The 25,891-nt window shown below is 48.7% G+C and overlaps 1 protein-coding gene across 1 annotated transcript in view; it reads right to left on the bottom strand.

Moving 5' to 3' along the window:
- DPP10 (dipeptidyl peptidase like 10) overlaps window positions 1–25,891 on the bottom strand; it is a 122,329-nt gene that overhangs the window by 23,594 nt on the left and 72,844 nt on the right. The window contains 7 exon segments of the mRNA XM_040358357.1: window positions 522–591; window positions 676–774; window positions 11,052–11,099; window positions 12,348–12,469; window positions 18,496–18,543; window positions 19,714–19,805; window positions 23,936–24,043. Of these exon segments, the coding sequence (XP_040214291.1) occupies window positions 522–591; window positions 676–774; window positions 11,052–11,099; window positions 12,348–12,469; window positions 18,496–18,543; window positions 19,714–19,805; window positions 23,936–24,043 (587 nt within the window).

Below are 25,891 nucleotides of genomic sequence, written 5' to 3'. Positions count from 1 at the left end.
TTTGTGTGCGAGTATTCCGGATCCGTTTTCATAAAATTTCAGAAGTTACTTACCTACTACACGATGAGGAGGAGGAGTCTGGACTTATCTTTTGCACATCTAACTTGTGGAGAGACCTTCTCAGAGGGGACAACCAGACTTCAGGTTGGTGCCGTATCTGGTGAGCAGGAGTGAGGAGTGCAGTCAGACCACCTATAATTTCGTGGTCCACACGTGAGGGTAAGAGGCCCGGGGGGCTGTGGTGTCGGTGGAGGAATTTTATCTCACATTTCCGGTGTCTTGTGAGATTTATGTTCTCTGCCGCAGATTTCTTTACATAGGTAGTCATGTGAAAAGACAATCGTTCCACCAGGAGAAGAGATGGAAATCAGCCGATCGCGAGGAAGGCAGGAGACCCAAATGGTCCAATCTGACCCAAATCCTTCCCGATCCCCATTAGAGGAGATCATAAAACGGTCGTATTTCACTGATCGGCGGATTTTCCAGCTCTTCTCGGTTTTCGGAGGGATTGGGGAACTCACACGATGAGGAGGAGGGGATATCTGTTCTGCTCATTGAAGTCCCGAGGAAAGGAAAGCCGGAGAGGAAGTTCTACAAGAGAAGAAGATCGGGGTGAGTAAGCGCCGGGGGGAGGGAAGGCCCCACAAATGCAGACGCTGGATGGCGAATCCTCACCGTAATCTTCAATATCAATCGTCTTTATCTCACTGCGGAAGATCTGCTTCTGGGAGACGGCGTCCTGCAAAACCGAATTGTTCTCCATCGTGAAAAAATCTGCAGGAGGCAAAAGACGAAGAATCTGATAAAGAACACAAACCCCTCCCCCACCATGACTGTCCAATTCCTAACCCTAACCCTAAGGGAAAATCCTAACCCTACCCCTAACTTTACCCCTAGCCCAAAGGGAAAACCCTAAACCCTACCCCTAAACCTAACCCTAACCATAAACCTAAGCCTAAACCCTACCCATAACCCCAACCCAACCCCTAAGGAAAAACCCTACACTCTAAAAAGTAATTCGAGAGACCTGTTACCACCACTTAATTAAATGCATATTTCCAAGGTAAAAATTCTAATTTATTGTTTTAAATAAACTTTTTACGTTGAAAACCTATTTTAATAAGTTCTGTTGATATTATAATGTTGGAAATTATAGCAACCTAATTTTGTGTGTTGTGTACAGTCCCATTTCTGCATTCATTGATGTAAAAGGAAATTTAAGTTGTGGTAACTTAATAAAATGGACTTGGTAACTCAATTTTGTTCTAACTTGAGTTATTGCAAGTCTCCTCCCCCACCAACATAACGCAGAAAAAGCTGAGACATGTTGGAAGGAAGACCTGCTGCGGCACAGAGATATGAAAGACATTTTTAAAGGTGAAAATAATTTGCTTTACAAAGAAATTTGGAACTATTACTATTTGTAATCCCTTATAGCCTATAGCTCGAGAACTAGGTGTTAAAAGGCAACACCAACTAACAAACTTTGTCCTAATATAGTGCTGGTTGTTTTTAGCCTTGTGAACATAATTGCCTCATGTCAGTGGGTAGCATTGATAGTGCGCCATTTGTAAAATCTGCTAAGCTTGAAAAAGTTTTTTTTTGTGCCAGGGGAGTCAGTGTATTATAGATTTTAGCTTCTATGGCAATCTATATTCAAGACTTCATGGTTTGTTTAAAATATTTACTAAAGGCAAATCCACTTTGCACTGAAGGTGCACTTGGAAGTGCAGTCACTGTAGATCTGAGGGGGACATGCAAGGAAAATAAAAACAGCATTTTCGCTTGCACATGATTGGATGATAAAATCAGCAGAGCTTCCCCTAATTTCAGATCTTTCAGATTTGCCTTTAGTAAATAAACCCCAATAGTCTGATTGTTTATTGTCTTCTTTCCTTGGAGACGGAGGGACTGTTTTCCTCTCTCCCCTCCAACCTATGGCCACTATTGTGGTATTCCTATTTGTCTGTTTTTCTTCTTTTTTTTCTTTTTTTTTTATGCTCTTTCCCCCTTATCAGCTCCCTCTTCCTTCTTGCCCTAAGGCCGCTTTCACACTGAGGCGGCGTCAGTAGTAAAGCGCCGCTATTTTTAGCGGTGCTATTCGGCCGCTAGCGGGGTGTTTTTAACAACCACTTGTTAAAACCGCCGGCAAAGTGCAGCTGCCGGTGGTGCTGCTCAATAATTTCAATGGGCAGGGGTGCTGTAGGAGCGGTGTATCCATGAGAATTTCCCACACCATGTTTAAAATGCACTGCAGCTGTGTTCTGCAGTGAGTGTCAATTTTAAGCTAATGACACCCCAAATGCAGATCACAAACGCAGTGTGTTTGCTCACACTGGATCACGTGGTACAGAAGTACCACATGATCCGGTTGCAATGAGTTTCCAATTGTAGATACACTACTTTTAGTGCAGTACAAATTCAGCCCATCCAAAATGAATGAGCTGAAATCGTACTACACAGAACTGCATGTGAATCGCATGTGAACATACAGCGCATTCCTGTGCAATTTCCGGTGTGAGACGGTCCTAAGTTTATATTTGGCACTGTGGTTTTAGATATATTAGGATATATTATACATGGTACAAATCTTTATGTTTGAAACTTATTTTCTATTTTTGTTAACTTTCATATTTATGTTAAAAAACTCAACCGTTTTGTGTAATAAATTTAAGGCCCCTTTCACACTGGGGCGGTCAGTGCGTCCGTGGTAAAGTGCCGCTATTTTTTGCGCCGGTATTCGGCCGCTAGCAGGGCGGTTTTACCCCGCCAGTGGCCGAGAAGTGGTTAAAAAACACTGCAAGGCGGCTCTGCTGAGACGCTTTTTCAGCGGTATAGCCGTGCTGTTCCATTAAAAATTAATGGGGAGGAGCGGTATAAACACCACAAGATGTGGCTAGCAGGACTTTTTTCCCGTCCTGCTAGCGCACCGCTCCAGTGTAAAAGCCCTGGGGCTTTCACACTGGAGACAAAGCTTTAGGGTCACTGGAGACACAGTTTAGGGTCGGTTTGCAGGCGCTATTTTAAGCGCAATAGCGCCTGCAAACCACTCCAGTGTGAAAGGGGTCTAATTGTTTAACAATTGTGTTGTTGAATGAATTCATTTGTGAAAGCTAGTATAAAAACAAAGCTAATCACTAATAGAGAAAATAACTTTGGACCAACTTGAGTTTAGCTGTTTATTAACCTAAAGAAAGTGTGCTCATAATTGTAGAAATTAAGTACATGTGACTTAAAAAAATGATTGTAGAAACTGGAAAAACTAATTGGAGCAACTTAATATTGTTGACTACTCAACTTAAAAACATGTGTTTATAATGGCAGTAATTCAGTGGATGGTAAATAAAAATGCATTTATATCTAGCAGAAAAGCTAATTACCTCAACACAATGTAGGTTGTTGCTTCCACTTAATTTTACCTGACATTGTCATAACTTAAAAAGCTTGATGCAAACTGTTGCGTTATTTTTTTTTGTTGAGCCAAGACATTATTTTTTAGAGTGTAAACTCAAAACGCTACCCCTACCCCTAAACCCTAACCTTAACCACTAACTCTAAACCCTCAGCCCAAACCTAATCGTAAGGGAAAACCTTAATCCTACCCCTAAACCCAAACCTAACTCTGAGGGAAAACCCTAACTCCCTAACACTAACCCTAAGGGAAAACCCTAAACCCTACCCCTAACCCCAACCCCAAACCATAATTCTAACCCTAACCTTAACCCTAAACGCTAACCCTAACCCCAAATCTAACCCAAAGGGAAAACCAAAACCATACCCCAAAGGAAAAACCCTAAATGCTACCCCTAACCACAACCCTAACCCCAAACCTAACCCTAAGGGAAAACCCTAACCTCAACCCTAACCCCAAACCAAACCCTAAAGGAAAACCCTAACCCCAACCCCTAACACTAACACCAACCCTAACCCCAACCCTAAGGGAAAACCCTAACCCCAACTCCAACCATAACCCCTAACCCTAAACCCTAACCCCAAACCTAACCCTAAGGGAAAACCCTAACCCTACCCATATCCCCAACGCTAACCCCACCCTAACCCTAAGGGAAAATCCTAACCCTTCCCCAAACTTAAACTCTAACCTTACCCCTAACCCTAAGGGAAAACCCTAAACCCTACCCCTAAACCTAACCATACCCCTAAACCTAAGCCTAAACCCTTACCCTAAACCTGACCCCAATCCTAAGGGAAAACCTTAAACTTTAAACACTACCCCTAGCCCTAACCTTAACCATAACCTTAATTCTAAACCCTCAGCCCAACCCTAATCGTAAGGGAAAACATTAACCCTACCCCTAACCTAACCCTAACCCTGAGGGGAAATCCTTACCCCAACCCTAACTCTAACCCTGAACCCTAACCCCAAACCTTACCCTAACAGAAAACCCTAACCCTACCCCTAGGCCCCTAACACTAACCCTAACTCTAAAGGGAAAACCCTACCCATAACCCCAACCCCAAACCCTAATTCTAACCCTAACACCTTAACCCTAAGGGAAAACCCTAAATGCTACCCCTACCCTTAACCCCAACCCTAACCACAAACCTAACCTGAACCTTAACCCTAAACTCTAACCCCAAACCTAACCCTACCCCAAAGGGAAAACCCTAAATGCTATCCCTAACCACAACCCTAACCCTAAACCCCAACCCCAAACCTAACCCTAAGGGAAAACTCCAACCCTAATCTTAACCTCAAACCTAACCCTAACCTCAAACCTAACGCTAAGGGAAAACCCCAACCATAACCCCTAACACCAACCCTAACCCCAACCCTAAGGGAAAACCCTAACCCCAACCCTAACCCTGAACCCTAACCCCAAACCTAACCCTAAGGAAAAACCCTAGCCTTACCCCTATCCTCAACCCTAACCCCACCCCCAAACCTAACCCTAAGGGAAAATCCTAACCCTACCCCAAACCCTAACCTTACCCCTAACCCTCACCCTAACAATAAGCCTAAACCCTTAACCTAAACCTACCCCTAAGGGAAAACCCTAAACTCTAAACGTTACCCCTAGCCCTAAACCATAACCTTAACCCTAACCCCTAACCCTAACTCTAAACCCTCAGCCCAACCCTAATCATAAGGGAAAACCTTAACCCTACCCCTAACCCCAAACCTGAGGGAAAATCCTAACCCCAACCCATACTCTAACCCTAAACCCTAACCCAAAACCTAACCCTAAGGGATAACCCTAACCCCTAACACTAACCCCAACACTAGCCCCCTAACACCCTACCCCTTAGGGAAAACCCTAAACCCTACCCCTTACCCCAACCATAACCTTAACCCGAACCCTAACCACAAACCTAACCCTAACCTTAACCCTAAACCTACCCCTACCCAAAAGGGAAAACCCTAAACCCTAAATGCTACCCCTAACCACAACCCTAACCCTAAGGGAAAACCCTAACGCCAACCATAACCCCTAACCCCAACCCTAACCTCAAACCTAACCCTAACCCCAAACCTAACCCTAAGGCAAAACCATAACCCCAACCATAACCCCTAACCCTAACACCAACCCTAACCCTAAGGGAAAACCCTAACCTCAATACCAACCATAACTCCTAACCCTAACTCGAACCCTGAATCCTAACCCTAAGGGAAAATGCTAACCCTACCCCAAACCTAAACCCTAAACCTAAGGGAAAACCCTAAACCCTAGACCTAAACCTAATGCTAACCATAAACCTAAGCCTAAACCCTAAACGCTACCCCTAGCCCTAACCTAGCCCTAGCCCTAAGGAAAAACCCTCAGCCCAACCCAAATCATAAGGGAAAACCTTAACCCTACCCCTAACCCCAACCTAACTCTGAACCCTAACCCCAAACCTAACCCTAAGGGAAAACCCTAACCCTACCCCCCTAAAACTAAGGGAAAACCCTAAACCCTACCCCCTTATTCTAACCCTAACACCCTAACCCTAAGGGAAAACCCTAAATGCTACCCCTAACCCCTTATTCTAACCCTAACACCCTAACCCTACCCCTATGGGAAAATCCTAAACCCTAAATTCTACCCCTAACCTTATCCCCAACCCTAACCCTAACGACAAACGTAACCCTAACCCCAACCTTACTCTAATAGATAACTGGATGACAAACAGTTATCTTAAACTCAACGGTTCGAAAACAGAACTTCTACTGTTTCACATCAACCGGAAAAATCCCCACGCGACAACATGGACACCCCCACCCATTCTGGGTAAAACTATCACCCCTAGCACCAAAGTCAAAAGTCTCGGAGTCATTTTCGACACCTACATGACAATGGATGCACAAATAGGGTCAGTAGTCAGCGGATCCCACCATCTGCTGCGCCTACTACGCAGACTCCTCCCTTTATCCCGAAAGAGGACATTGCAGTCGTGGTGGGAACAATCATCAATTCCAGACTCGACTACGCAAATGCCCTCTATCTAGGACTCCCAAAGTACCAAACCACTCCTCTGCAAGTCGTTCAAAATACGGCCGCTCAACTAGTGACTGGGAAAAACCCTGGGAATCAATCTCACCTTCACCGAGATCCCTTCACTGAGATCCCTTCGCTGAGATCCCTTCACTGAGATCCCTTCACTGAGATCCCTTCACTGAGATCCCTTCACTGAGAACCCTTCACCGAGATCCCTTCGCTGAGATCCCTTCACTGAGATCCCTTCCCTGAGATCCCTTCACTGAGATCCCTTCACTGAGATCCCTTCACCGAGATCCCTTCACTGAGATCCCTTCACTGAGATCCCTTCATTGGTTGCCAGTAAAAGACAGAATCACTTTCAAGGCACTCTGCCTAATACATAAGTGTATTCAAGGCAACGCCCCCCAATATCTATGCAAAAAAATAAAAGCCCACAACCCCAATCACATTCTGCGATCCACCAATCAAAACCTCCTCCAGATACCCAAGGCCAGATACAAGTCCAAAGGAGATCGCAGATTTGCAGTCCAAGGACCCCGCCTGTGGAATGCACTACCAACCACCATCCGATTGGAGGAGAACCACTTGGCCTTCAGGAGAAAGATTAAAACCCATCTCTTCTGAGGTCAAGGGGTTCCTTACCCATGAAATGCATACAGCGCCCAGAGGCGATTCAGTTCCCATGTGTTGCGCTATATAAGTTTTTCACTCACTCACTAACCCTACCCCAAAGGGAAAACCCTAAACCTACCCCTACCCAAAAGGGAAAACCCTAAATGCTAACCCTAACCCCACCCCTAACCCTACCCAAAAGTGAAAACCCTAAATGGTACCCCTAACCCTACCCTACCCTAACCACAACCCTAACCCCAAACCTAACCCTAAGGGAAAATCCTAACCCTACCCCTAACTCTAATACTAACCCCAATCCTAACCCTATCCCCAACCCCCTAACACTAACCCTAAACACAAACCTAGCCCTAAGGGAAAACCCTACAACTAACCCCAACCCCAATCCTAACCCCCTAACCCTAAGGGAAAACCCTAAATGCTACCCCTACCCTTAACCCCAACCCTAAACCCTACCCCTAGCCTAATCCTAAGGGAATACCCTAACCCCAACCCTACCTCTAAGGGAAAACCCTAAACGCTACCCCTAACCCCAACCTTAGCCCCCTAACCCTACGAGAAAATACTAAACCCTAAATGCTCCCCCTAACCCTAAACCCTTACCCCAACCCTAACGCTCCCTCTAACCCTGACCCTACCGGCAATCCCTAATCCCAACCCTAACCCCAAACCTAACCCTAAGGGAAAACCCTAACCCCAAACCCTAAGGGAAAACCCTAACCCTACCCATAACACTAATCCCAACCCTAACCCTTACCCCTAACCCTAAGGGAAAACCCCAAATCTTAAACACAAACCTAACCCTAACCCTAAGGGAAAACCCTAACCCTACTTCTCCCCCTAACACTAACCCCAACCCATAACCCTAAAGGAAAACTCTAAACCCTAAATGCTACCCCAACCCTAACCCTAAGGGAAACCCTAACACTAACCCCAACCCTAAGGGAAAACTCTAAAACCTAACCCTAACCCTAAGGAAAAACGCTAAACCCTAAATGCTACCCCTAACCTCAACCCTAACACCCAACTTTAACCCCAAACCTAAACATAACCCTAACCCCAAGGGAAAACCCTAACCATACCCCTAACCCCCTACCTCAAACCTACCCCTAACCCCAAGGGAAAACCATCAACCCTAAACACTACCCCTAAGGGAAAACGCTAAACCCAAAAATGCTACCCCTAACCCTAAACCTTAACCCTAAGGGAAAACCCTAACCCTAATCTCTAAACCTAACCCTACCCCCTAACCCCAAGGGGAAACCCTAACCATACCCCTAAGGAAAATGCTAAACCCTAAACGCTACCCCTAACCAACAACTTTAACCCCAAACCTAAACATAACCCTAACCCTAACCCCAAGGGAAAAACCTAACCTCAAACCTAACCTTACTCCTGACCCTAAGAGAAAACCCTCATCCCTAAACATTACCCCTAACCCCTAAGGGAAAACGCTAAACTTTAAACGCTACCCCTAACCCTAAGGGAAAACCCTATCCCTACCCCTAACCTTAACCTCTAAACCTAACCCTACCCCCCGACCCTAAGGGAAAACCCTAAATGCTACCCCGAACCTTAAACCTAACCCTCACCCTAAGGGAAAACCTTAACCCTACCCTTAACCTCCTAACCCTACCCCTAAGGGAGAACCCTAAATACTACCCCTAACCCTAACCATAAACCTAAGCCTAAACCCTAACCCCTAACTCCCTAATCCTCATCCCTAAACCTAACCCCCAACCCTAACCCCACCCCTAACTCTAACCCTAAATCCTAACCCTAAACCTAACCTCTAAACCTTAACCCCATAACCCTATCACTAACTCTAAACCCTAAACCCCAACCCTAATCCCCTAACCCCAACCCTTACCCCCTAAACCTAAACCCACCCCTAACTCTACCCCTAAAACCCTAACTCCTAACCCAACCTTAACCCCCTAACCCATAAAGAACACACACCCCTCCCCCACCCCCACCATGACTGTTCCAATTCCTGAGTCTTAGGCCCCGTACACACGACCAAACATGTATGCTGAAACTGGTCCGCGGGCCAGTTTCAGCATACATGTTCGGTCGTGTGTAGGCGCGAGCGGGCCGAATTCCAGCAAACATTTGCCCGCCGGGCCTTTTCCCAGCGGGCAAATATTCCTGGACGTGTTTTAAAACCGTCCGCTGGAATCCTGCCCGCTCGGACATGTACGGTCGTCAGTACAGACCTACCGTACATGTCCGAGCGCCCGCCGTCCCTCGCATGCGTGGAAGCCTTTAAATGGCAGGCCCGCCCACGTCTCCGCGTCATCGCCGCGGCGACGACGCGGACACGCCCCGCGTATTGTTTACGCGCGGACTTCTGTACAATGATTAGTACAACCATCATACAGAAGCCCTCTGGCAGGCATGTACGGTGAAAACGGTCCGACGGACCGGTTTCATCGTACATGTTTGCTCGTGTGTACCCGGCCTTAGCCTTATTTTTCAAGGGAAAACCCTAAAGCCCAACCCTATACCTCTAACCCTAACCACTAACATTACCCCTAACTCTAACCCCTATCCCTTACCCAAACCCTAAATCCTAACCCCCTAACACCAACCCTAAACCGTAACCCATAAAGAACACACCCCCCTCCCCCACTGTAACGGTCACCACCGTTTACGATATTCCCATTCCATCAGCCACAACAGCTTATCTGACACTCCAACCATCCAGCAGACCTGATCCATACCAATTCCCCAGAAAGACGAGACAAGCTCCGTTCTCTGAGTCAAAATGTATGAACTAACTTTAAATGGTTCCTTAGCTTTCTTATATACAGTACAAATATGTTACAGTAATCAAAGGAACAAAGGAACTCTCCACCCACACATCACACAGTGGGGCCTCAATCACATTCTTTTAGCTAATGACATTCAGAAAAGTTAATTATCCCCAGACGTCTGGACTCCAATACTAAGTGATTCACCTGCATAATACACATTTCTATGTCAGACATTTTGGCACCGATTTAACATGACCTAATTACTACAGCTGAGAAGTCAGACTCTCACCTGCTATTCCTATCACATAGTATCATCAATAGACTTTTCACACAAACACATTCCTTTACTAAACATAATTGACATGCTAATTCCCTACCCCTGAAAGAAGACATCTGACCTTTCAGACTTAGCTAGCATCTCACAATGGAATGTCTAGGAGCAGCCCCAATTAACATCTCAAAAGCATGTGTCCTCACATTGAATGGAAACACTCCACTGACCAGGTGGGGTCAGAATAACCACTTGTAATATCTCAAGATATCCTGCAATATGAATTATCAGATATCAGTCACCCTATACCCAAAAGGGGCACAGAGTGACCCTAGACCCAAGAGTCATTAGTGACACTGGGACAGGAGTACCCCTCATCCTTCAAAAGTCTCTGGGTGGCACGGGTCCTTCCGTTACACCCACCATGACTGTTCCAATTCCTGAGTCCTAGCCTTATTCTTCAAGGGAAGACCCTAACCCCTAAACCCTAACTTTAACACCCTAACCCTAAGCCCATAACCTAACCCTAAACCCTAACCTCTAACCCATAGGTGGCAAACACAAGGCCCGCGGGCCAAATCCGGTCCTCCAGGCCATTTCATGTGGCCCCTTGCAGCTGCAGGAGAGCTCCAGCCCTCCCCTGGTCCTACTCTAGACCCTTACTTTCTGTTTTCAAGCAATGCATCCAGCTTCTTCCCAGTAGCAGCATAAGGAAAGGGGGGTGCACTGTGATGTAAGGGAGAGTGGGGGACTCAACTTCTGATGGTGGGGGGGCTCTTGACATCTAATGTAAGGGGGAGGGGATGCTCTGGACATCTAATATTACAGATACAACCGGCCCTTTTGAGGGCAATCATAATGCTGATGCAGCCCCCCATGAAATGGAGTTTGACACCCCTGCTCTAACCCAAAACCCTGTGATTGGTTACATTTGGGATTGGGGTTGGGACTGACCTGAGGGGTTGATGGTGCTGTGGACGGTGAACATCGGGACTCCGGGACCTACAAGGCAGGAAAGACGGGTCAGAACATGTGGAGGAAAGAAATGGCCGCCAACTCTCTGGAGCTATGAGTATGAAGAGAGAAGGAAATGAAATGTCAGATTCTGAGGATCTCACCCATATATTATACAATCACTTATGGATTCCGATCTGCCCATCGCTGAAAGAGAAAACTGGACACAATGTACACCTGCTAGGGGGAATCTTCAGCCAGTTCCCCATGGTTCTCCTCTATGAGGGTTCTTTGCTGAGTCTAGGGGCGGTGAATGGATCTTATGGAGGATCTTATGGAGGATCTTATGGAGGATCTTTTGATGGATCCTATGGAGGATCTTATGGAGGATCTTATGATGGATCTTATGGAGGATCTTATGATGGATCTTATGATGGATCTTATGATGGGTCTTATAGAGAATCTTATGGTGGATTTTATAGAGAATCTTATGGAGGATCTTATGATGGATCTTTTGGTGAATCTTTCAGTTGATGGATCTTATGGAGGATCTTATGATTGATCTTATGGTGGATCTTTCTGTTGATGGATCTTATGGAGGATCTTTTAGAGAATCTTATGGTGGATCTTATGATTGATCTTATGGTGGATCTTTCTGTTGATGGATCTTATGGAGGATCTTTTAGAGAATCTTATGGAGGATCTTATGATGGATCATATAGAGAATCTTATGGAGGATCTTATGATGGATCTTATGGAGGATCTTTTTGTTGATGGATTTTATGATAGATCTTTTGATAGACCTTTTGGTGGATCTTTCTGTTGATGGATCTTATGGAGGATCTTACGATGGATCATATGATGGATTTTATGATGGATCTTATGGAGGATCTTTTTGTTGATGGATCTTATGATGGATCTTTCTGTTGATGAATCTTATGATGGATCTTATGGAGGCTCTTATGGTGGATCTTATGATGGATCTTATGGAGGCTCTTATGGTGGATCTTATGATGGATCTTATGGAGGCTCTTATGGTGGATCTTATGATGGATCTTATGGTGGATCTTTCTGTTGATGAATCTTATGATGGATCTTATGGAGGCTCTTATGGTGGATCTTATGATGGATCTTATGGAGGATCTTTTTGTTGATGGATCTTATGATGGACCTTTTGGTGGATCTTATGGAGGATCTTATGATGGATCTTATGATGGATTTAGAACATTTGAACCACCACAACATTTAGTCAGACAATCTGCAGCATTGGGATCCTCTGATTGGTCGGTTTCTCACCTTTGCAGTGCAGTAGGAAGTGATGATTTAAGGGGCTGAACTTTGCGTTGAAGAAGGAGCATTGATCGCGGACCAATCCACAGGACAGACACTGACGGTTCAGCAATCCGAATATGGAGACGCTGGAGGGAGAAGGAGTGACAGTTAGTCGGGTTTCTCGGGGTCAGACATAAAAACAAATATCCCGGAGTCTAAGGTAGTTAAATGATAAAATTAATTCCAAAAAAAGTAAAGTTTACACATTTCGCCCCTCCCCCCTCCCCAGGGCTGTGATTTTCTTAGTGACTGAGTCACCTGCCCTGATGAAGGGGGGGTCTGTTTGGCCCCCAAAATGCGTAAACTTTACTCTGCTTTGAGTTCATTTTGTTCATTTATTGGACTCTCATTGGATTGCATGCGTGTCAGTGTCAGTGTGTACTCTGGGAACACCCAACCATGGGAGCAGCTCAGAGTTCAATGACCCAATGGGAGGGGATGAGACTTGGGGGGGGCTATATGGGTTGGGGGAGTCTCCGAGGGTTTAAGGGGATATCCTGGGGCTTGTAGGGGGTCTCAGATTGAATGTGGGTGGTCTCTGGGGAATTACGGGTTCAGATGAGGATTATAAGGGTCTCTGGGGGGATTAGAGGGTCTCTGTGGGTCTCAGAGGCATTGTGGGGGCTCTCTGGGAGATTGTGGGGGGTCTCTGGGGGGATGTGGAGGTTCTCTGAGATATTGTAGGAGTTCTAAGGGGGATTGTAGGGGGGGTCTCAGGGGATTCTGAGGGTCTCTGGGAGGATGTGGTGGGTCCCCGGGGCATTGTAGAGGGTTTTGGGGGGATTGTGGGGGGTCTCAGGGGATTCTGAGGGTGTGGTGGGTCCCCGGGGGATTGTAGAGGGTATTGGGGGATTGTGGGGGTTCCCTGGGGAATTGTGGAGGTTCTCTGAGATATTGTAGGAGTTCTAAGGGGGATTGTAGGGGGGGGATCTCAGGGGATTCTGAGGGTCTCTGGGAGGTTGTGGTGGGTCCCTGGGGCATTGTAGAGGGTATTGGGGGGATTGTGGGGGGTCTCAGGGGATTCTGAGGGTCTCTGGGAGGTTGTGGTGGGTCCCCGGGGAATTGTAGAGGGTATTGGGGAATTGTGGGGGTTCCCTGGGGAATTGTGGAGGTTTTCTGGGGGAATGTAGGGGGGGTCTTTGGTGGAATTGTAGGGGTCTCAGGGGGATTGTGGGGTCTCTGAGATATTGTAGAAGTTCTAAGGGGGATTGTGGGGGGTCTCTGGGAGGTTGTGGTGGGTCCCCGGGGCATTGTAGAGGGTATTGGGGCATTGCGGGGGTTCCCTGGGGAATTGTGGAGGTTTTCTGGGGGAATGTAGGGGGATCTTTGGTGGAATTGTAGGGATCATAGGGGGATTGTGGGGTCTCTGAGATATTGTAGAAGTTCTAAGGGGGATTGTGGGGGGTCTCTGGGAGGATGTGGTGGGTCCCCGAGGGATTGCAGAGGGTATTGGGGGCATTGTGGGGGTTCTCTGGGGAATTGTGGAGGTTTTCTGGGGGAATGTAGGGGGGTCTTTGGTGGAATTGTAGGGGTCCCAGGGGGATTGTGGGGTCTCTGCCCTTTTATATTCCTGGGTAATAAGGAGCTCTGACATAGATAGACTTTGAGGAGAAATCTAGAAATGGGTGTCCAGGGGTGACGACTGCCCAGTGCTTGATGACCTCATTGGGTAGATCCTCCCCAGTGTAATATGTCATGGCGGACCCCCGGCCCCCGGGCCCCGATATATTGTCAGACTGAAATATGAAAGGGGTGTCGGGGATGGAAATCTGCTCTAGTGATGCCGCTTTGTGCTCACAACCCCGTACTGCCATTACACACAATGCAGCTGAAGTCACCAGTGTTCTCTCCTCGGCCTCCATCCACACCCCCCTGTGATCAGGAGATGGAAGGGACTTCAGTCCTTCCGCTTTATCATCTGAGATAATAGAAGCTCACTGAACACGGGACCATCTGCCCCACCAAGGGGCATTTCATAGGGCAGGTAGTGGAGCTCCCAAGTTCAGGGGAGTATAGGGTGACACGGTGGAGGGGAGTATAGGGTGACACGGGGGAGGGGAGTATAGGGTGACACGGGGGAGGGGAGTATAGGGTGACACGGGGGAGGGGAGTATAGGGTGACACGGGGGAGGGGAGTATAGGGTGACACAGGGGAGGGGAGTATAGGGTGACACAGGGGAGGGGAGTATAGGGTGACACAGGGGAGGGGAGTATAGGGTGACACGGGGGAGGGGAGTATAGGGTGACACAGGGGAGGGGAGTATAGGGTGACACAGGGGGAGGGGAGTATAGGGAGACAGGGGGAGGGGAGTATAGGGTGACACGGGGGAGGGGAGTATAGGGAGACAGGGGGAGGGGAGTATAGGGTGACACGGGGAGGGGAGTATAGGGAGACAGGGGGAGGGGAGTATAGGGTGACACAGGGGAGGAGAGTATAGGGTGACACAGGGGAGGAGAGTATAGGGTGACACAGGGGAGGGGAGTATAGGGTGACACAGGGGAGGGTAGTATAGGGTGACACAGGGGAGGGGAGTATAGGGAGACACGGGGGAGGAGAGTATAGGGTGACACAGGGGAGGGGAGTATAGGGTGACACAGGGGAGGGGAGTATAGGGAGACACGGGGGAGGAGAGTATAGGGTGACACAGGGGAGGGGAGTATAGGGTGACACAGGGGAGGGGAGTATAGGGTGACACAGGGGAGGGGAGTATAGGGTGACACAGGGGAGGGGAGTATAGGGTGACACAGGGGAGGGGAGTATAGGGTGACACAGGGGAGGGGAGTATAGGGTGACACAGGGGAGGGGAGTATAGGGTGACACAGGGGGAGGGGAGTATAGGGTGACACAGGGGAGGGGAGTATAGGGTGACACGGGGAGGGGAGTATAGGGAGACAGGGGGAGGGGAGTATAGGGTGACACAGGGGAGGGGAGTATAGGGTGACACGGGGGAGGGGAGTATAGGGTGACACAGGGGAGGGGAGTATAGGGTGACACGGGGGAGGGGAGTATAGGGTGACACGGGGGAGGGGAGTATATGGTGACACGGGGGAGGGGAGTATAGGGTGACACAGGGGAGGGGAGTATAGGGTGACACAGGGGAGGGGAGTATAGGGTGACACGGGGGAGGGGAGTATAGGGAGACAGGGGGAGGGGAGTATAGGGTGACACGGGGGAGGGGAGTATAGGGTGACACAGGGGAGGGGAGTATAGGGTGACACAGGGGAGGAGAGTATAGGGTGACACAGGGGAGGGGAGTATAGGGTGACACAGGGGAGGAGAGTATAGGGTGACACGGGGGAGGGGAGTATAGGGAGACAGGGGGAGGGGAGTATAGGGTGACACGGGGGAGGGGAGTATAGGGTGACACAGGGGAGGAGAGTATAGGGTGACACGGGGGAGGGGAGTATAGGGTGACACAGGGGAGGGGAGTATAGGGTGACACAGGGGAGGGGAGTATAGGGTGACACAGGGGGAGGGGAGTATAGGGTGACACGGGGGAGGGGAGTATAGGGTGACACAGGGGAGGAGAGTATAGGGTGACACGGGGGAGGGGAGTATAGGGAGACAGGGGGAGGGGAGTATAGGGTGACACGGGGGAGGGGAGTATAGGGTGACACAGGGGAGGGGAGTATAGGGTGACACAGGGGAGGGGAGTATAGGGTGACACAGGGGAGGGGAGTATAGGGTGACACAGGGGAGGGGAGTATAGGGTGACACGGGGAGGGGAGTATAGGGAGACAGGGGGAGGGGAGTATAGGGTGACACGGGGGAGGGGAGTATAGGGTGACACAGGGGAGGGGAGTATAGGGAGACAGGGGGAGGGGAGTATAGGGTGACACGGGGGAGGGGAGTATAGGGTGACACAGGGGAGGGGAGTATAGGGTGACACGGGGGAGGGGAGTATAGGGTGACACGGGGGAGGGGAGTATATGGTGACACGGGGGAGGGGAGTATATGGTGACACGGGGGAGGGGAGTATAGGGTGACACGGGGGAGGGGAGTATATGGTGACACGGGGAGGGGAGTATAGGGTGACACAGGGGAGGGGAGTATAGGGTGACACAGGGGAGGGGAGTATAGGGTGACACGAGGGAGGGGAGTATAGGGTGACACGGGGGAGGGGAGTATAGGGTGACACAGGGAGGGGAGTATAGGGTGACACGGGGGAGGGGAGTATAGGGTGACACGGGGGAGGGGAGTATAGGGTGACACGGGGGAGGGGAGTACAGGGAGACACGGGGGAGGGGAGTATAGGGTGACACGGGGGAGGGGAGTATAGGGTGACACAGGGGAGGGGAGTATAGGGTGACACAGGGGAGGGGAGTATAGGGTGACACAGGGGAGGGGAGTATAGGGTGACACAGGGGAGGGGAGTATAGGGTGACACAGGGGGAGGGGAGTATAGGGTGACACAGGGGAGGGGAGTATAGGGTGACACAGGGGAGGGGAGTATAGGGTGACACGGGGGAGGGGAGAATAGGGTGACACGGGGGAGGGGAGTATAGGGTGACACAGGGAGGGGAGAATAGGGTGACACGGGGGAGGGGAGTATAGGGTGACACAGGGGAGGGGAGTATAGGGTGACACGGGGGAGGGGAGTATAGGGTGACATGGGGAGGGGAGTATAGGGTGACACAGGGAGGGGAGTATAGGGTGACACAGGGGAGGGGAGAATAGGGTGACACGGGGGAGGGGAGTATATGGTGACACGGGGGAGGGGAGTATAGGGTGACACGGGGGAGGGGAGTATAGGGTGACACAGGGGAGGGGAGTATAGGGTGACACGGGGGAGGGGAGTATAGGGTGACACGGGGGAGGGGAGTATAGGGTGACACGGGGGAGGGGATTATAGGGTGACACGGGGGAGGGGAGTATAGGGTGACACAGGGGAGGGGAGTATAGGGTGACACGGGGGAGGGGAGTATAGGGTGACACAGGGGAGGGGAGTATAGGGTGACACAGGGGAGGGGGAGTATAGGGTGACACAGGGGAGGGGAGTATAGGGTGACACGGGGGAGGGGAGTATAGGAGACACGGGGGAGGGGAGTATAGGGTGACACAGGGGAGGGGAGTATAGGGTGACACGGGGGAGGGGAGTATAGGGTGACACAGGGGAGGGGAGTATAGGGTGACACGGGGGAGGGGAGTATAGGGTGACACAGGGAGGGGAGTATAGGGTGACACAGGGAGGGGAGTATAGGGTGACACGGGGGAGGGGAGTATAGGGTGACACGGGGGAGGGGAGTATAGGGTGACACAGGGAGGGGAGTATAGGGTGACACGGGGAGGGGAGTATAGGGTGACACGGGGGAGGGGAGTACAGGGTGACACGGGGGAGGGGAGTATAGGGTGACACAGGGAGGGGAGTATAGGGTGACACGGGGAGGGGAGTATAGGGTGACACGGGGGAGGGGAGTATAGGGTGACACGGGGGAGGGGAGTATAGGGAGACACGGGGGAGGGGAGTATAGGGTGACACAGGGGAGGGGAGTATAGGGTGACACGGGGGAGGGGAGTATAGGGTGACACGGGGGAGGGGAGTACAGGGTGACACGGGGGAGGGGAGTATAGGGTGACACAGGGGAGGGGAGTATAGGGTGACACAGGGGAGTATAGGGTGACACAGGGGAGGGGAGTATAGGGAGACAGGGGGAGGGGAGTATAGGGTGACACGGGGAGGGGAGTATAGGGAGACACGGGGGAGGGGAGTATAGGGTGACACGGGGAGGGGAGTATAGGGAGACACGGGGGAGGGGAGTACAGGGTGATACGGGGGAGGGGAGTACAGGGAGACACGGGGGAGGGGAGTATAGGGTGACACGGGGGAGGGGAGTATAGGGAGACAGGGGGAGGGGAGTATAGGGAGACACGGGGGAGGGGAGTATAGGGTGACACGGGGGAGGGGAGTATAGGGAGACAAGGGGAGGGGAGAATGGAGAGTAATTTCCCTGGAGATTTCCCATCATCCTCTGCTCCGGGGTAATTACAGTGAATGGATCCCATTATTATTTGTTTGGGAGGAGCTCCGACTGTCATTTGTGTGGAAATGATTTATAGCGAGTGATACCGTCCGGCACATTATTCTAACTGCGAGCCGCTGGGCGTCCGTACCTGTACAGCTGGCGACCGCGGGGCGAGTCCTCCGTACTGAGGAAGTATCTGGAGGAGATGAAAGATGTGCAAGATCAGATCGGCACCGACCTCCCCCCCCCCAGAATATCACTGAAGATCGGCACCGACCCCCCCCCCCAGAATATCACCGAAGATCGGCACCGACCCCCCAGAATATCACCGAAGATCGGCACCGACCCCCCAGAATATCACCGAAGATCGGCACCAACCCCCCCCCCCAGAATATCACCGAAGATCGGCACCAACCCAGACCCCCCCCCCCCCCCAGAATATCACCGAAGATCGGCACCAACCCAGACCCCCCCCCCCCCAGAATATCACCGAAGATCGGCACCAACCCAGACCCCCCCCCCCCCCAGAATATCACCGAAGATCGGCACCGACCCCCCAGAATATCACCGAAGATCGGCACCAACCCAGACCCCCCCCCAGAATATCACCGAAGATCGGCACCGACCCCCAGAATATCACCGAAGATCGGCACCAACTCAGACCCCCCCCCAGAATATCACCGAAGATCGGCACCGACCCCCCAGAATATCACCGAAGATCGGCACCAACCCAGACCCCCCCCCAGAATATCACCGAAGATCGGCACCGACCCCCCAGAATATCACCGAAGATCGGCACCAACCCAGACCCCCCCCCAGAATATCACCGAAGATCGGCACCGACCCCCCAGAATATCACCGAAGATCGGCACCGACCCCCCAGAATATCACCGAAGATCGGCACCAACCCACACCCCCCCCCCCCCAGAATATCACCGAAGATCGGCACCGACCCCCCAGAATATCACCGAAGATCGGCACCAACCCAGACCCCCCCCAGAATATCACCGAAGATCGGCACCGACCCCCCAGAATATCACCGAAGATCGGCACCAACTCAGACCCCCCCCCCCAGAATATCACCGAAGATCGGCACCGACCCCCCAGAATATCACCGAAGATCGGCACCAACCCAGACCCCCCCCCCCCCAGAATATCACCGAAGATCGGCACCAACCCAGACCCCCCCCCCCAGAATATCACCGAAGATCGGCACCAACCCAGACCCCCCCCCCCAGAATATCACCAAAGATCGGCACCAACCCAGACCCCCTCCCAGAATATTGGCAAAGACTCTTCAACACATATCACCCCGTATTTATCACCGTACGCCCCGACAATGAATATACAATGAAGGGACACTCACAGCTTCTGAGACGGCTCGTCATACGCCAAGATCCGGATCACCTCCCAACTCCCCGACGTCAGATGACGGATGCTCACCAGATCTGTCCTTGCCTGAAAAGAGAATAAAACTAATAATCCCCTAAAGACGCACCATAGAGACCGTATACAATCCCGTATACACCATACAGACCATATATAATCCCGTATACACACCATACAGACCATATACACTATATACACCATACAGACCGTATACACTATATACACCATACAAACCGTATACACTATATACACCATACAGACCGTATACACTATATACACCATACAGACCGTATACACTATATACACCATACAGACCGTATATAATCCCGTATACACTATATACACCATACAAACCGTATACACTATATACACCATACAAACCGTATACACTATATACACCATACAAACCGTATACACTATATACACCATACAGACCGTATACACTATATACACCATACAAACCGTATACACTATATACACCATACAGACCGTATACACTATATACACCATACAAACCGTATACACTATATACACCATACAGACCGTATACACTATATACACCATACAAACCGTATACACTATATACACCATACAAACCGTATACACTATATACACCATACAGACCGTATACACTATATACACCATACAAACCGTATACACTATATACACCATACAAACCGTATACACTATATACACCATACAAACCGTATACACTATATACACCATACAAACCGTATACACTATATACACCATACAGACCGTATACACTATATACACCATACAGACCGTATACACTATATACACCATACAGACCGTATACACTATATACACCATAGAGACCGTATACACTATATACACCATAGAGACCGTATACAATCCCGTATACACCATACAGACCATATATAATCCCGTATACACACCATACAGACCATATACACTATATACACCATACAGACCGTATACACTATATACACCATACAGACCGTATACACTATATACACCATACAGACCGTATACACTATATACACCATACAGACCGTATACAATCCCGTATACACTATATACACCACACAGACAGTATACAATCCCGTATACACTATATACACCACACAGACAGTATACACTATATACACCATACAGACCGTATACACTATATACACCATACAGACCGTATACACTATATACACCATACAGACCGTATACACTATATACACCATACAGACCGTATACACTATATACACCACACAGACCGTATACACTATATACACCATACAAACCATATACACTATATACACCATACAAACCGTATACACTATATACACCATACAAACCGTATACACTATATACACCATACAAACCGTATACACTATATACACCATACAGACCGTATACACTATATACACCACACAGACCGTATACACTATATACACCATACAGACCGTATACACTATATACACCATACAGACCGTATACACTATATACACCATACAGACCGTATACAATCCCGTATACACTATATACACCACACAGACAGTATACAATCCCGTATACACTATATACACCATACAGACCGTATACACTATATACACCATACAGACCGTATACACTATATACACCATACAGACCGTATACACTATATACACCATACAGACCGTATACACTATATACACCATACAGACCGTATACACTATATACACCACACAGACAGTATACAATCCCGTATACATTATATACACCACACAGACAGTATACAATCCCGTATACACTATGCAATTTGGGTGCCGTGGAACGCCCCATAATGCACTGTGAGATCGCATTGCTGTATGATGATTGGCCAATCCCAGCACCCTCTGCTAAGAGAGCCATAATTGGCCAAAGGCCTCCAAAACACTACTACTGCTTGTGACACACCTCTCTCCTCCACCCCCTCCTCCTCTTCTCTGTGGCCTCTTCCTGTGCTGTGTCGTCCTCAGAACCAGCCGTGCTCCGTAGGCGTACGAGGGGCTACGCAGGAATGCAGCCCAAGAGATGCCATGCGGTGCTCCGTAGGCATACGACGGGCTACGCAGGAATGCAGCCCAAGAGATGCCATGCGGTGCTCCGTAGGCATACGACGGGCTACGCAGGAATGCAGGCTAAGAGATGCCATGCGGTGCTAGAGCTGGTGTGCTTGGGGGACTGGAGCCACACTGGGGAAGAGGTTCTTTCAGCTCTGCAGGGGCAGGCTCAGAGGTGGTTGACGCCACGCCAGCTTCAGTCAGGAATGGTTTTGTGCGACAATGGCACCAACCTCCTCTCTGCCCTGCGACAGGGACAACTGACCCATGTGCCCTGTTTTGCGCATTTGTTCTCAATTTGGTGGTGCAGCGGTCCTTGGGCAGGTACCCGGGCTTACATGATGTCCTGAAGCAGGCCAGGAAAGTCTGTGTGCATTTCCGGAGGTCATATAATGCCACTGCTCGGCTGACAGACCTCCAAAGGTAATACAACCTGCCCAAGAACTGCCTAATCTGCGACATGCCCACCAGATGGAACTCTACGTTGGCCATGCTGCAGCGGCTGCACACGCAGCAGAGGGCCATCAATGAGTACCTGTGCCAATATGGCAGCAGACAGGGTCAGGGGAGCTTGTTTTTTTTCACCACGCCAGTGGGCCTTGATCAGGGATGCATGCACTGTCCTGTCACCATTTGAGGAGGCCACGAGGATGGTGAGCAGTGACAGTGCATGCATCAGTGAGACTGTCCCGCTTATTCACATGTTGGAGCACACCCTACGTGGAATAATGGACAGGGCCCTTGAGGCAGAACAGAGGGAGGAAGAGGAGGACTTCCTTACCTCTCAAGGCCCCCTTTTTCCAAACAGTGGTCCTGCTTGCCCACCTAGAACACAGGAAGAGGAGGAGGAGGAGGAGGATGAGGAGGAGGATTGTGTCAGCAGCATGGAGGTGGAGAATAAAACTCAGCAGCAGTCTTCAAGGGAAGGTTTTCAGTCCCCAGAACCCAAGGACTTGTATGTGGCTGGAAGGAGGTTGTTTCGGATCATGTGATCCTTAATGACCCAGAGGACTGAGAATCGAATGCCTCTGCAAATTTACGCTGCATGGCATGGATTTGTGGTATCAAGGAGAGGGATCACTACTGGCTGGAAACCCTTCTTGATCCACGTTAGAAGGGTAAGGTTGCAGAACTCATCCTGCCTTCGCAGAGGGAGTAGAGGATGAAACATCTTCAGGAGGCCTTGAAGAAAGGTTTGTGCAACGCGTTTCCAGACCCTGAGAGGTTACAATTTCCTGGTGCTGGACAACGCGTTTCTGAGGCTTCGGTCAGTCAGAGGAAGAGCGGTGGAGAAGGTGGCCGTCTGATGCTGATGCCTTCAAACAATTTTTCAGTCCTCAGCGCCAAGGTCGGATCGGTTCCAGCAACCATCGCCAGCGTCTGCATTACATGGTGCAGGAATATGTAGGGGTAAGATCAGACCTTTCCAACAGAACATCCACTGGGTTACTGGGTCTTGAGGATGGACCACTGGCCAGAACTTGCACAGTACGCAATTGAGCTACTGGCTTGTCCTGCATCCAGCGCTCTTTCTGAACGCATATTAAGTGCTGCTGGAGGGTTTGTAATGGATCACAAAGTGCACCTGTCCACAGACCCCGTGATAGGCTCACATTCATAAAAATGAATCAGTCTTGAACAGCACCTCTCTAGCACCTGATGCTGATGTAACTGATTGAATTTGCTATGGATGTGGGAACCCTTGAAGACTGCCTATGCTCAGTGACTATCCTATTTATCCTTAATCTTAATGATGATAGCATCCAAAAATATTTTTGGTTTAGGGCACTACCACCACCTAAGGCCCAATTTTTCTGCAATTTTTGATCCAATATTTCACAGCAGGGCTCATTCCTGCGCCCATCAAGAGTAACTGTGAGGGCTTACAGTGTTCTGGTACCACCAACACCTAAGGCCCAGCTTTCTGCAGAGTATATAGGGCAGGCTGTATAGTATATAGACCCCAACGTAATTTTTTTTTTAATTTGGGTGCCGTGTTTCCCTTAATATCCATACCAGACCCAAAGGGCCTGGTAAAGGGCTGGGGGGGGGGTGTGTGTTGGGTTCATCCCGTATACACCATACAGTCAGTATATAATCCTGTATACATCATACAGGGGAGATTATTCTGGGAGGACTCACCTGGACGGTGAACATGGCGATGTGGTGGAATTCTCCTCGGCCTCCTTGTTTCACCGGAACCGTCATGAAGAATTTTGTTCCGTCCTTGGAGAAGATTGGCTCCTCGTTCTGCCATTCAGAGGGGGAGGGGTTACAGACACTGACCCCCATCATTCTCTACATTATATATAGACACTGACCCCCATCATTCTATACATTATATATATAGACACTGACCCCCATCATTCTCTACATTATATATATATATACAGACACTGACCCCCATCATTCTATACATTATATATAGACACTGACCCCCATCATTCTCTACATTATATATAGACACTGACCCCCATCATTCTATACATTATATATAGACACTGACCCCCATCATTCTATACATTATATATATATACACTGACCCCATCATTCTATACATTATATATATATACACTGACCACATCATTCTATACATTTATATATATATATATATATATATATATATATATATATATATATATATATAGACACTGACCCCCATCATTCTATATATTATATATATATAGACACTGACCCCCATCATTCTCTACATTATATATATATATAGACACTGACCCCCATCATTCTCTACATTATATATATATATAGACACTGACCCCCATCATTCTCTACATTATATATATATAGACACTGACCCCCATCATTCTATATATTATATATATATATATATATATATATATATATATATATATAGACACTGACCCCCATCATTCTATATATTATATATATATAGACACTGACCCCCATCATTCTCTACATTATATATATAGACACTGACCCCCATCATTCTATACATTATATATAGACACTGACCCCCATCATTCTATACATTATATATATATACAGACACTGACCCCCATCATTCTATACATTATATATATATACAGACACTGACCCCCATCATTCTATACATTATATATAGACACTGACCCCCATCATTCTATACATTATATATATATATATATACAGGTGGTTCTCAAAAAATTAGCATATTTTGATAAAGTTCATTATTTTCTGTAATGTACTGATAAACATTAGACTTTCATATATTTTAGATTCATTACACACAATTGAAGTAGTTCAAGCCTTTTTATTGTTTTAATATGGATGATTTTGGCATACAGCTCATGAAAACCCCAAATTCCTATCTCACAAAATTAGCATATCATAAAAAGGTTCTCTAAACAAGCTCTTAACCTAATCATCTGAATCAACTATTTAACTCTAAACACCTGCAAAAGATTCCTGAGGCTTTTAAAAACTCCCAGCCTGGTTCATTACTCCAAACCGCAATCATGGGTAAGACTGCCGACCTGACTGCTGTCCAGAAGGCCATCATTGACACCCTCAAGCAAGAGGGTAAGACACAGAAAGGAATTTCTGAACGAATAGGCTGTTCCCAGAGTGCTGTATCAAGGCACCTCAGTGGGAAGTCTGTGGGAAGGAAAAAGTGTGTCAGAAAACGCTGCACAACGAGAAGAGCTGACCGGACCCTGAGGAAGATTGTGGAGAAGGACCGATTCCAGACCTTGGGGGACCTGCGGAAGCAGTGGACTGAGTCTGGAGTAGAAACATCCAGAGCCACCGTGTACAGGCGTGTGCAGGAAATGGGCTACAGGTGCCGCATTCCCCAGGTCAAGACACTTTTGAACCAGAAACAGCGGCAGAAGCGCCTGACCTGGGCTACAGAGACGCAACACTGGACTGTTGCTCAGTGGTCCAAAGTACTTTTTTCGGATGAAAGCAAATTTTGCATGTCATTCGGTAATCAAGGTGCCAGAGTCTGGAGGAAGACTGGGGAGAGGGAAATGCCAAAATTCCTGAAGTCCAGTGTCAAGTACCCACAGTCAGTGATGGTCTGGGGTGCCATGTCAGCTGCTGGTGTTGGTCCACTGTGTTTTATCAAGGGCAGGGTGA

The sequence above is a fragment of the Rana temporaria genome, chromosome 6 (genome assembly GCF_905171775.1).
Source record: "Rana temporaria chromosome 6, aRanTem1.1, whole genome shotgun sequence".
Taxonomy (NCBI): Eukaryota; Metazoa; Chordata; class Amphibia; order Anura; family Ranidae; genus Rana; species Rana temporaria.
The sequence above is the reverse complement of the archived record's forward strand: the minus strand, read 5'-3'. Positions and strand labels throughout refer to the sequence as shown.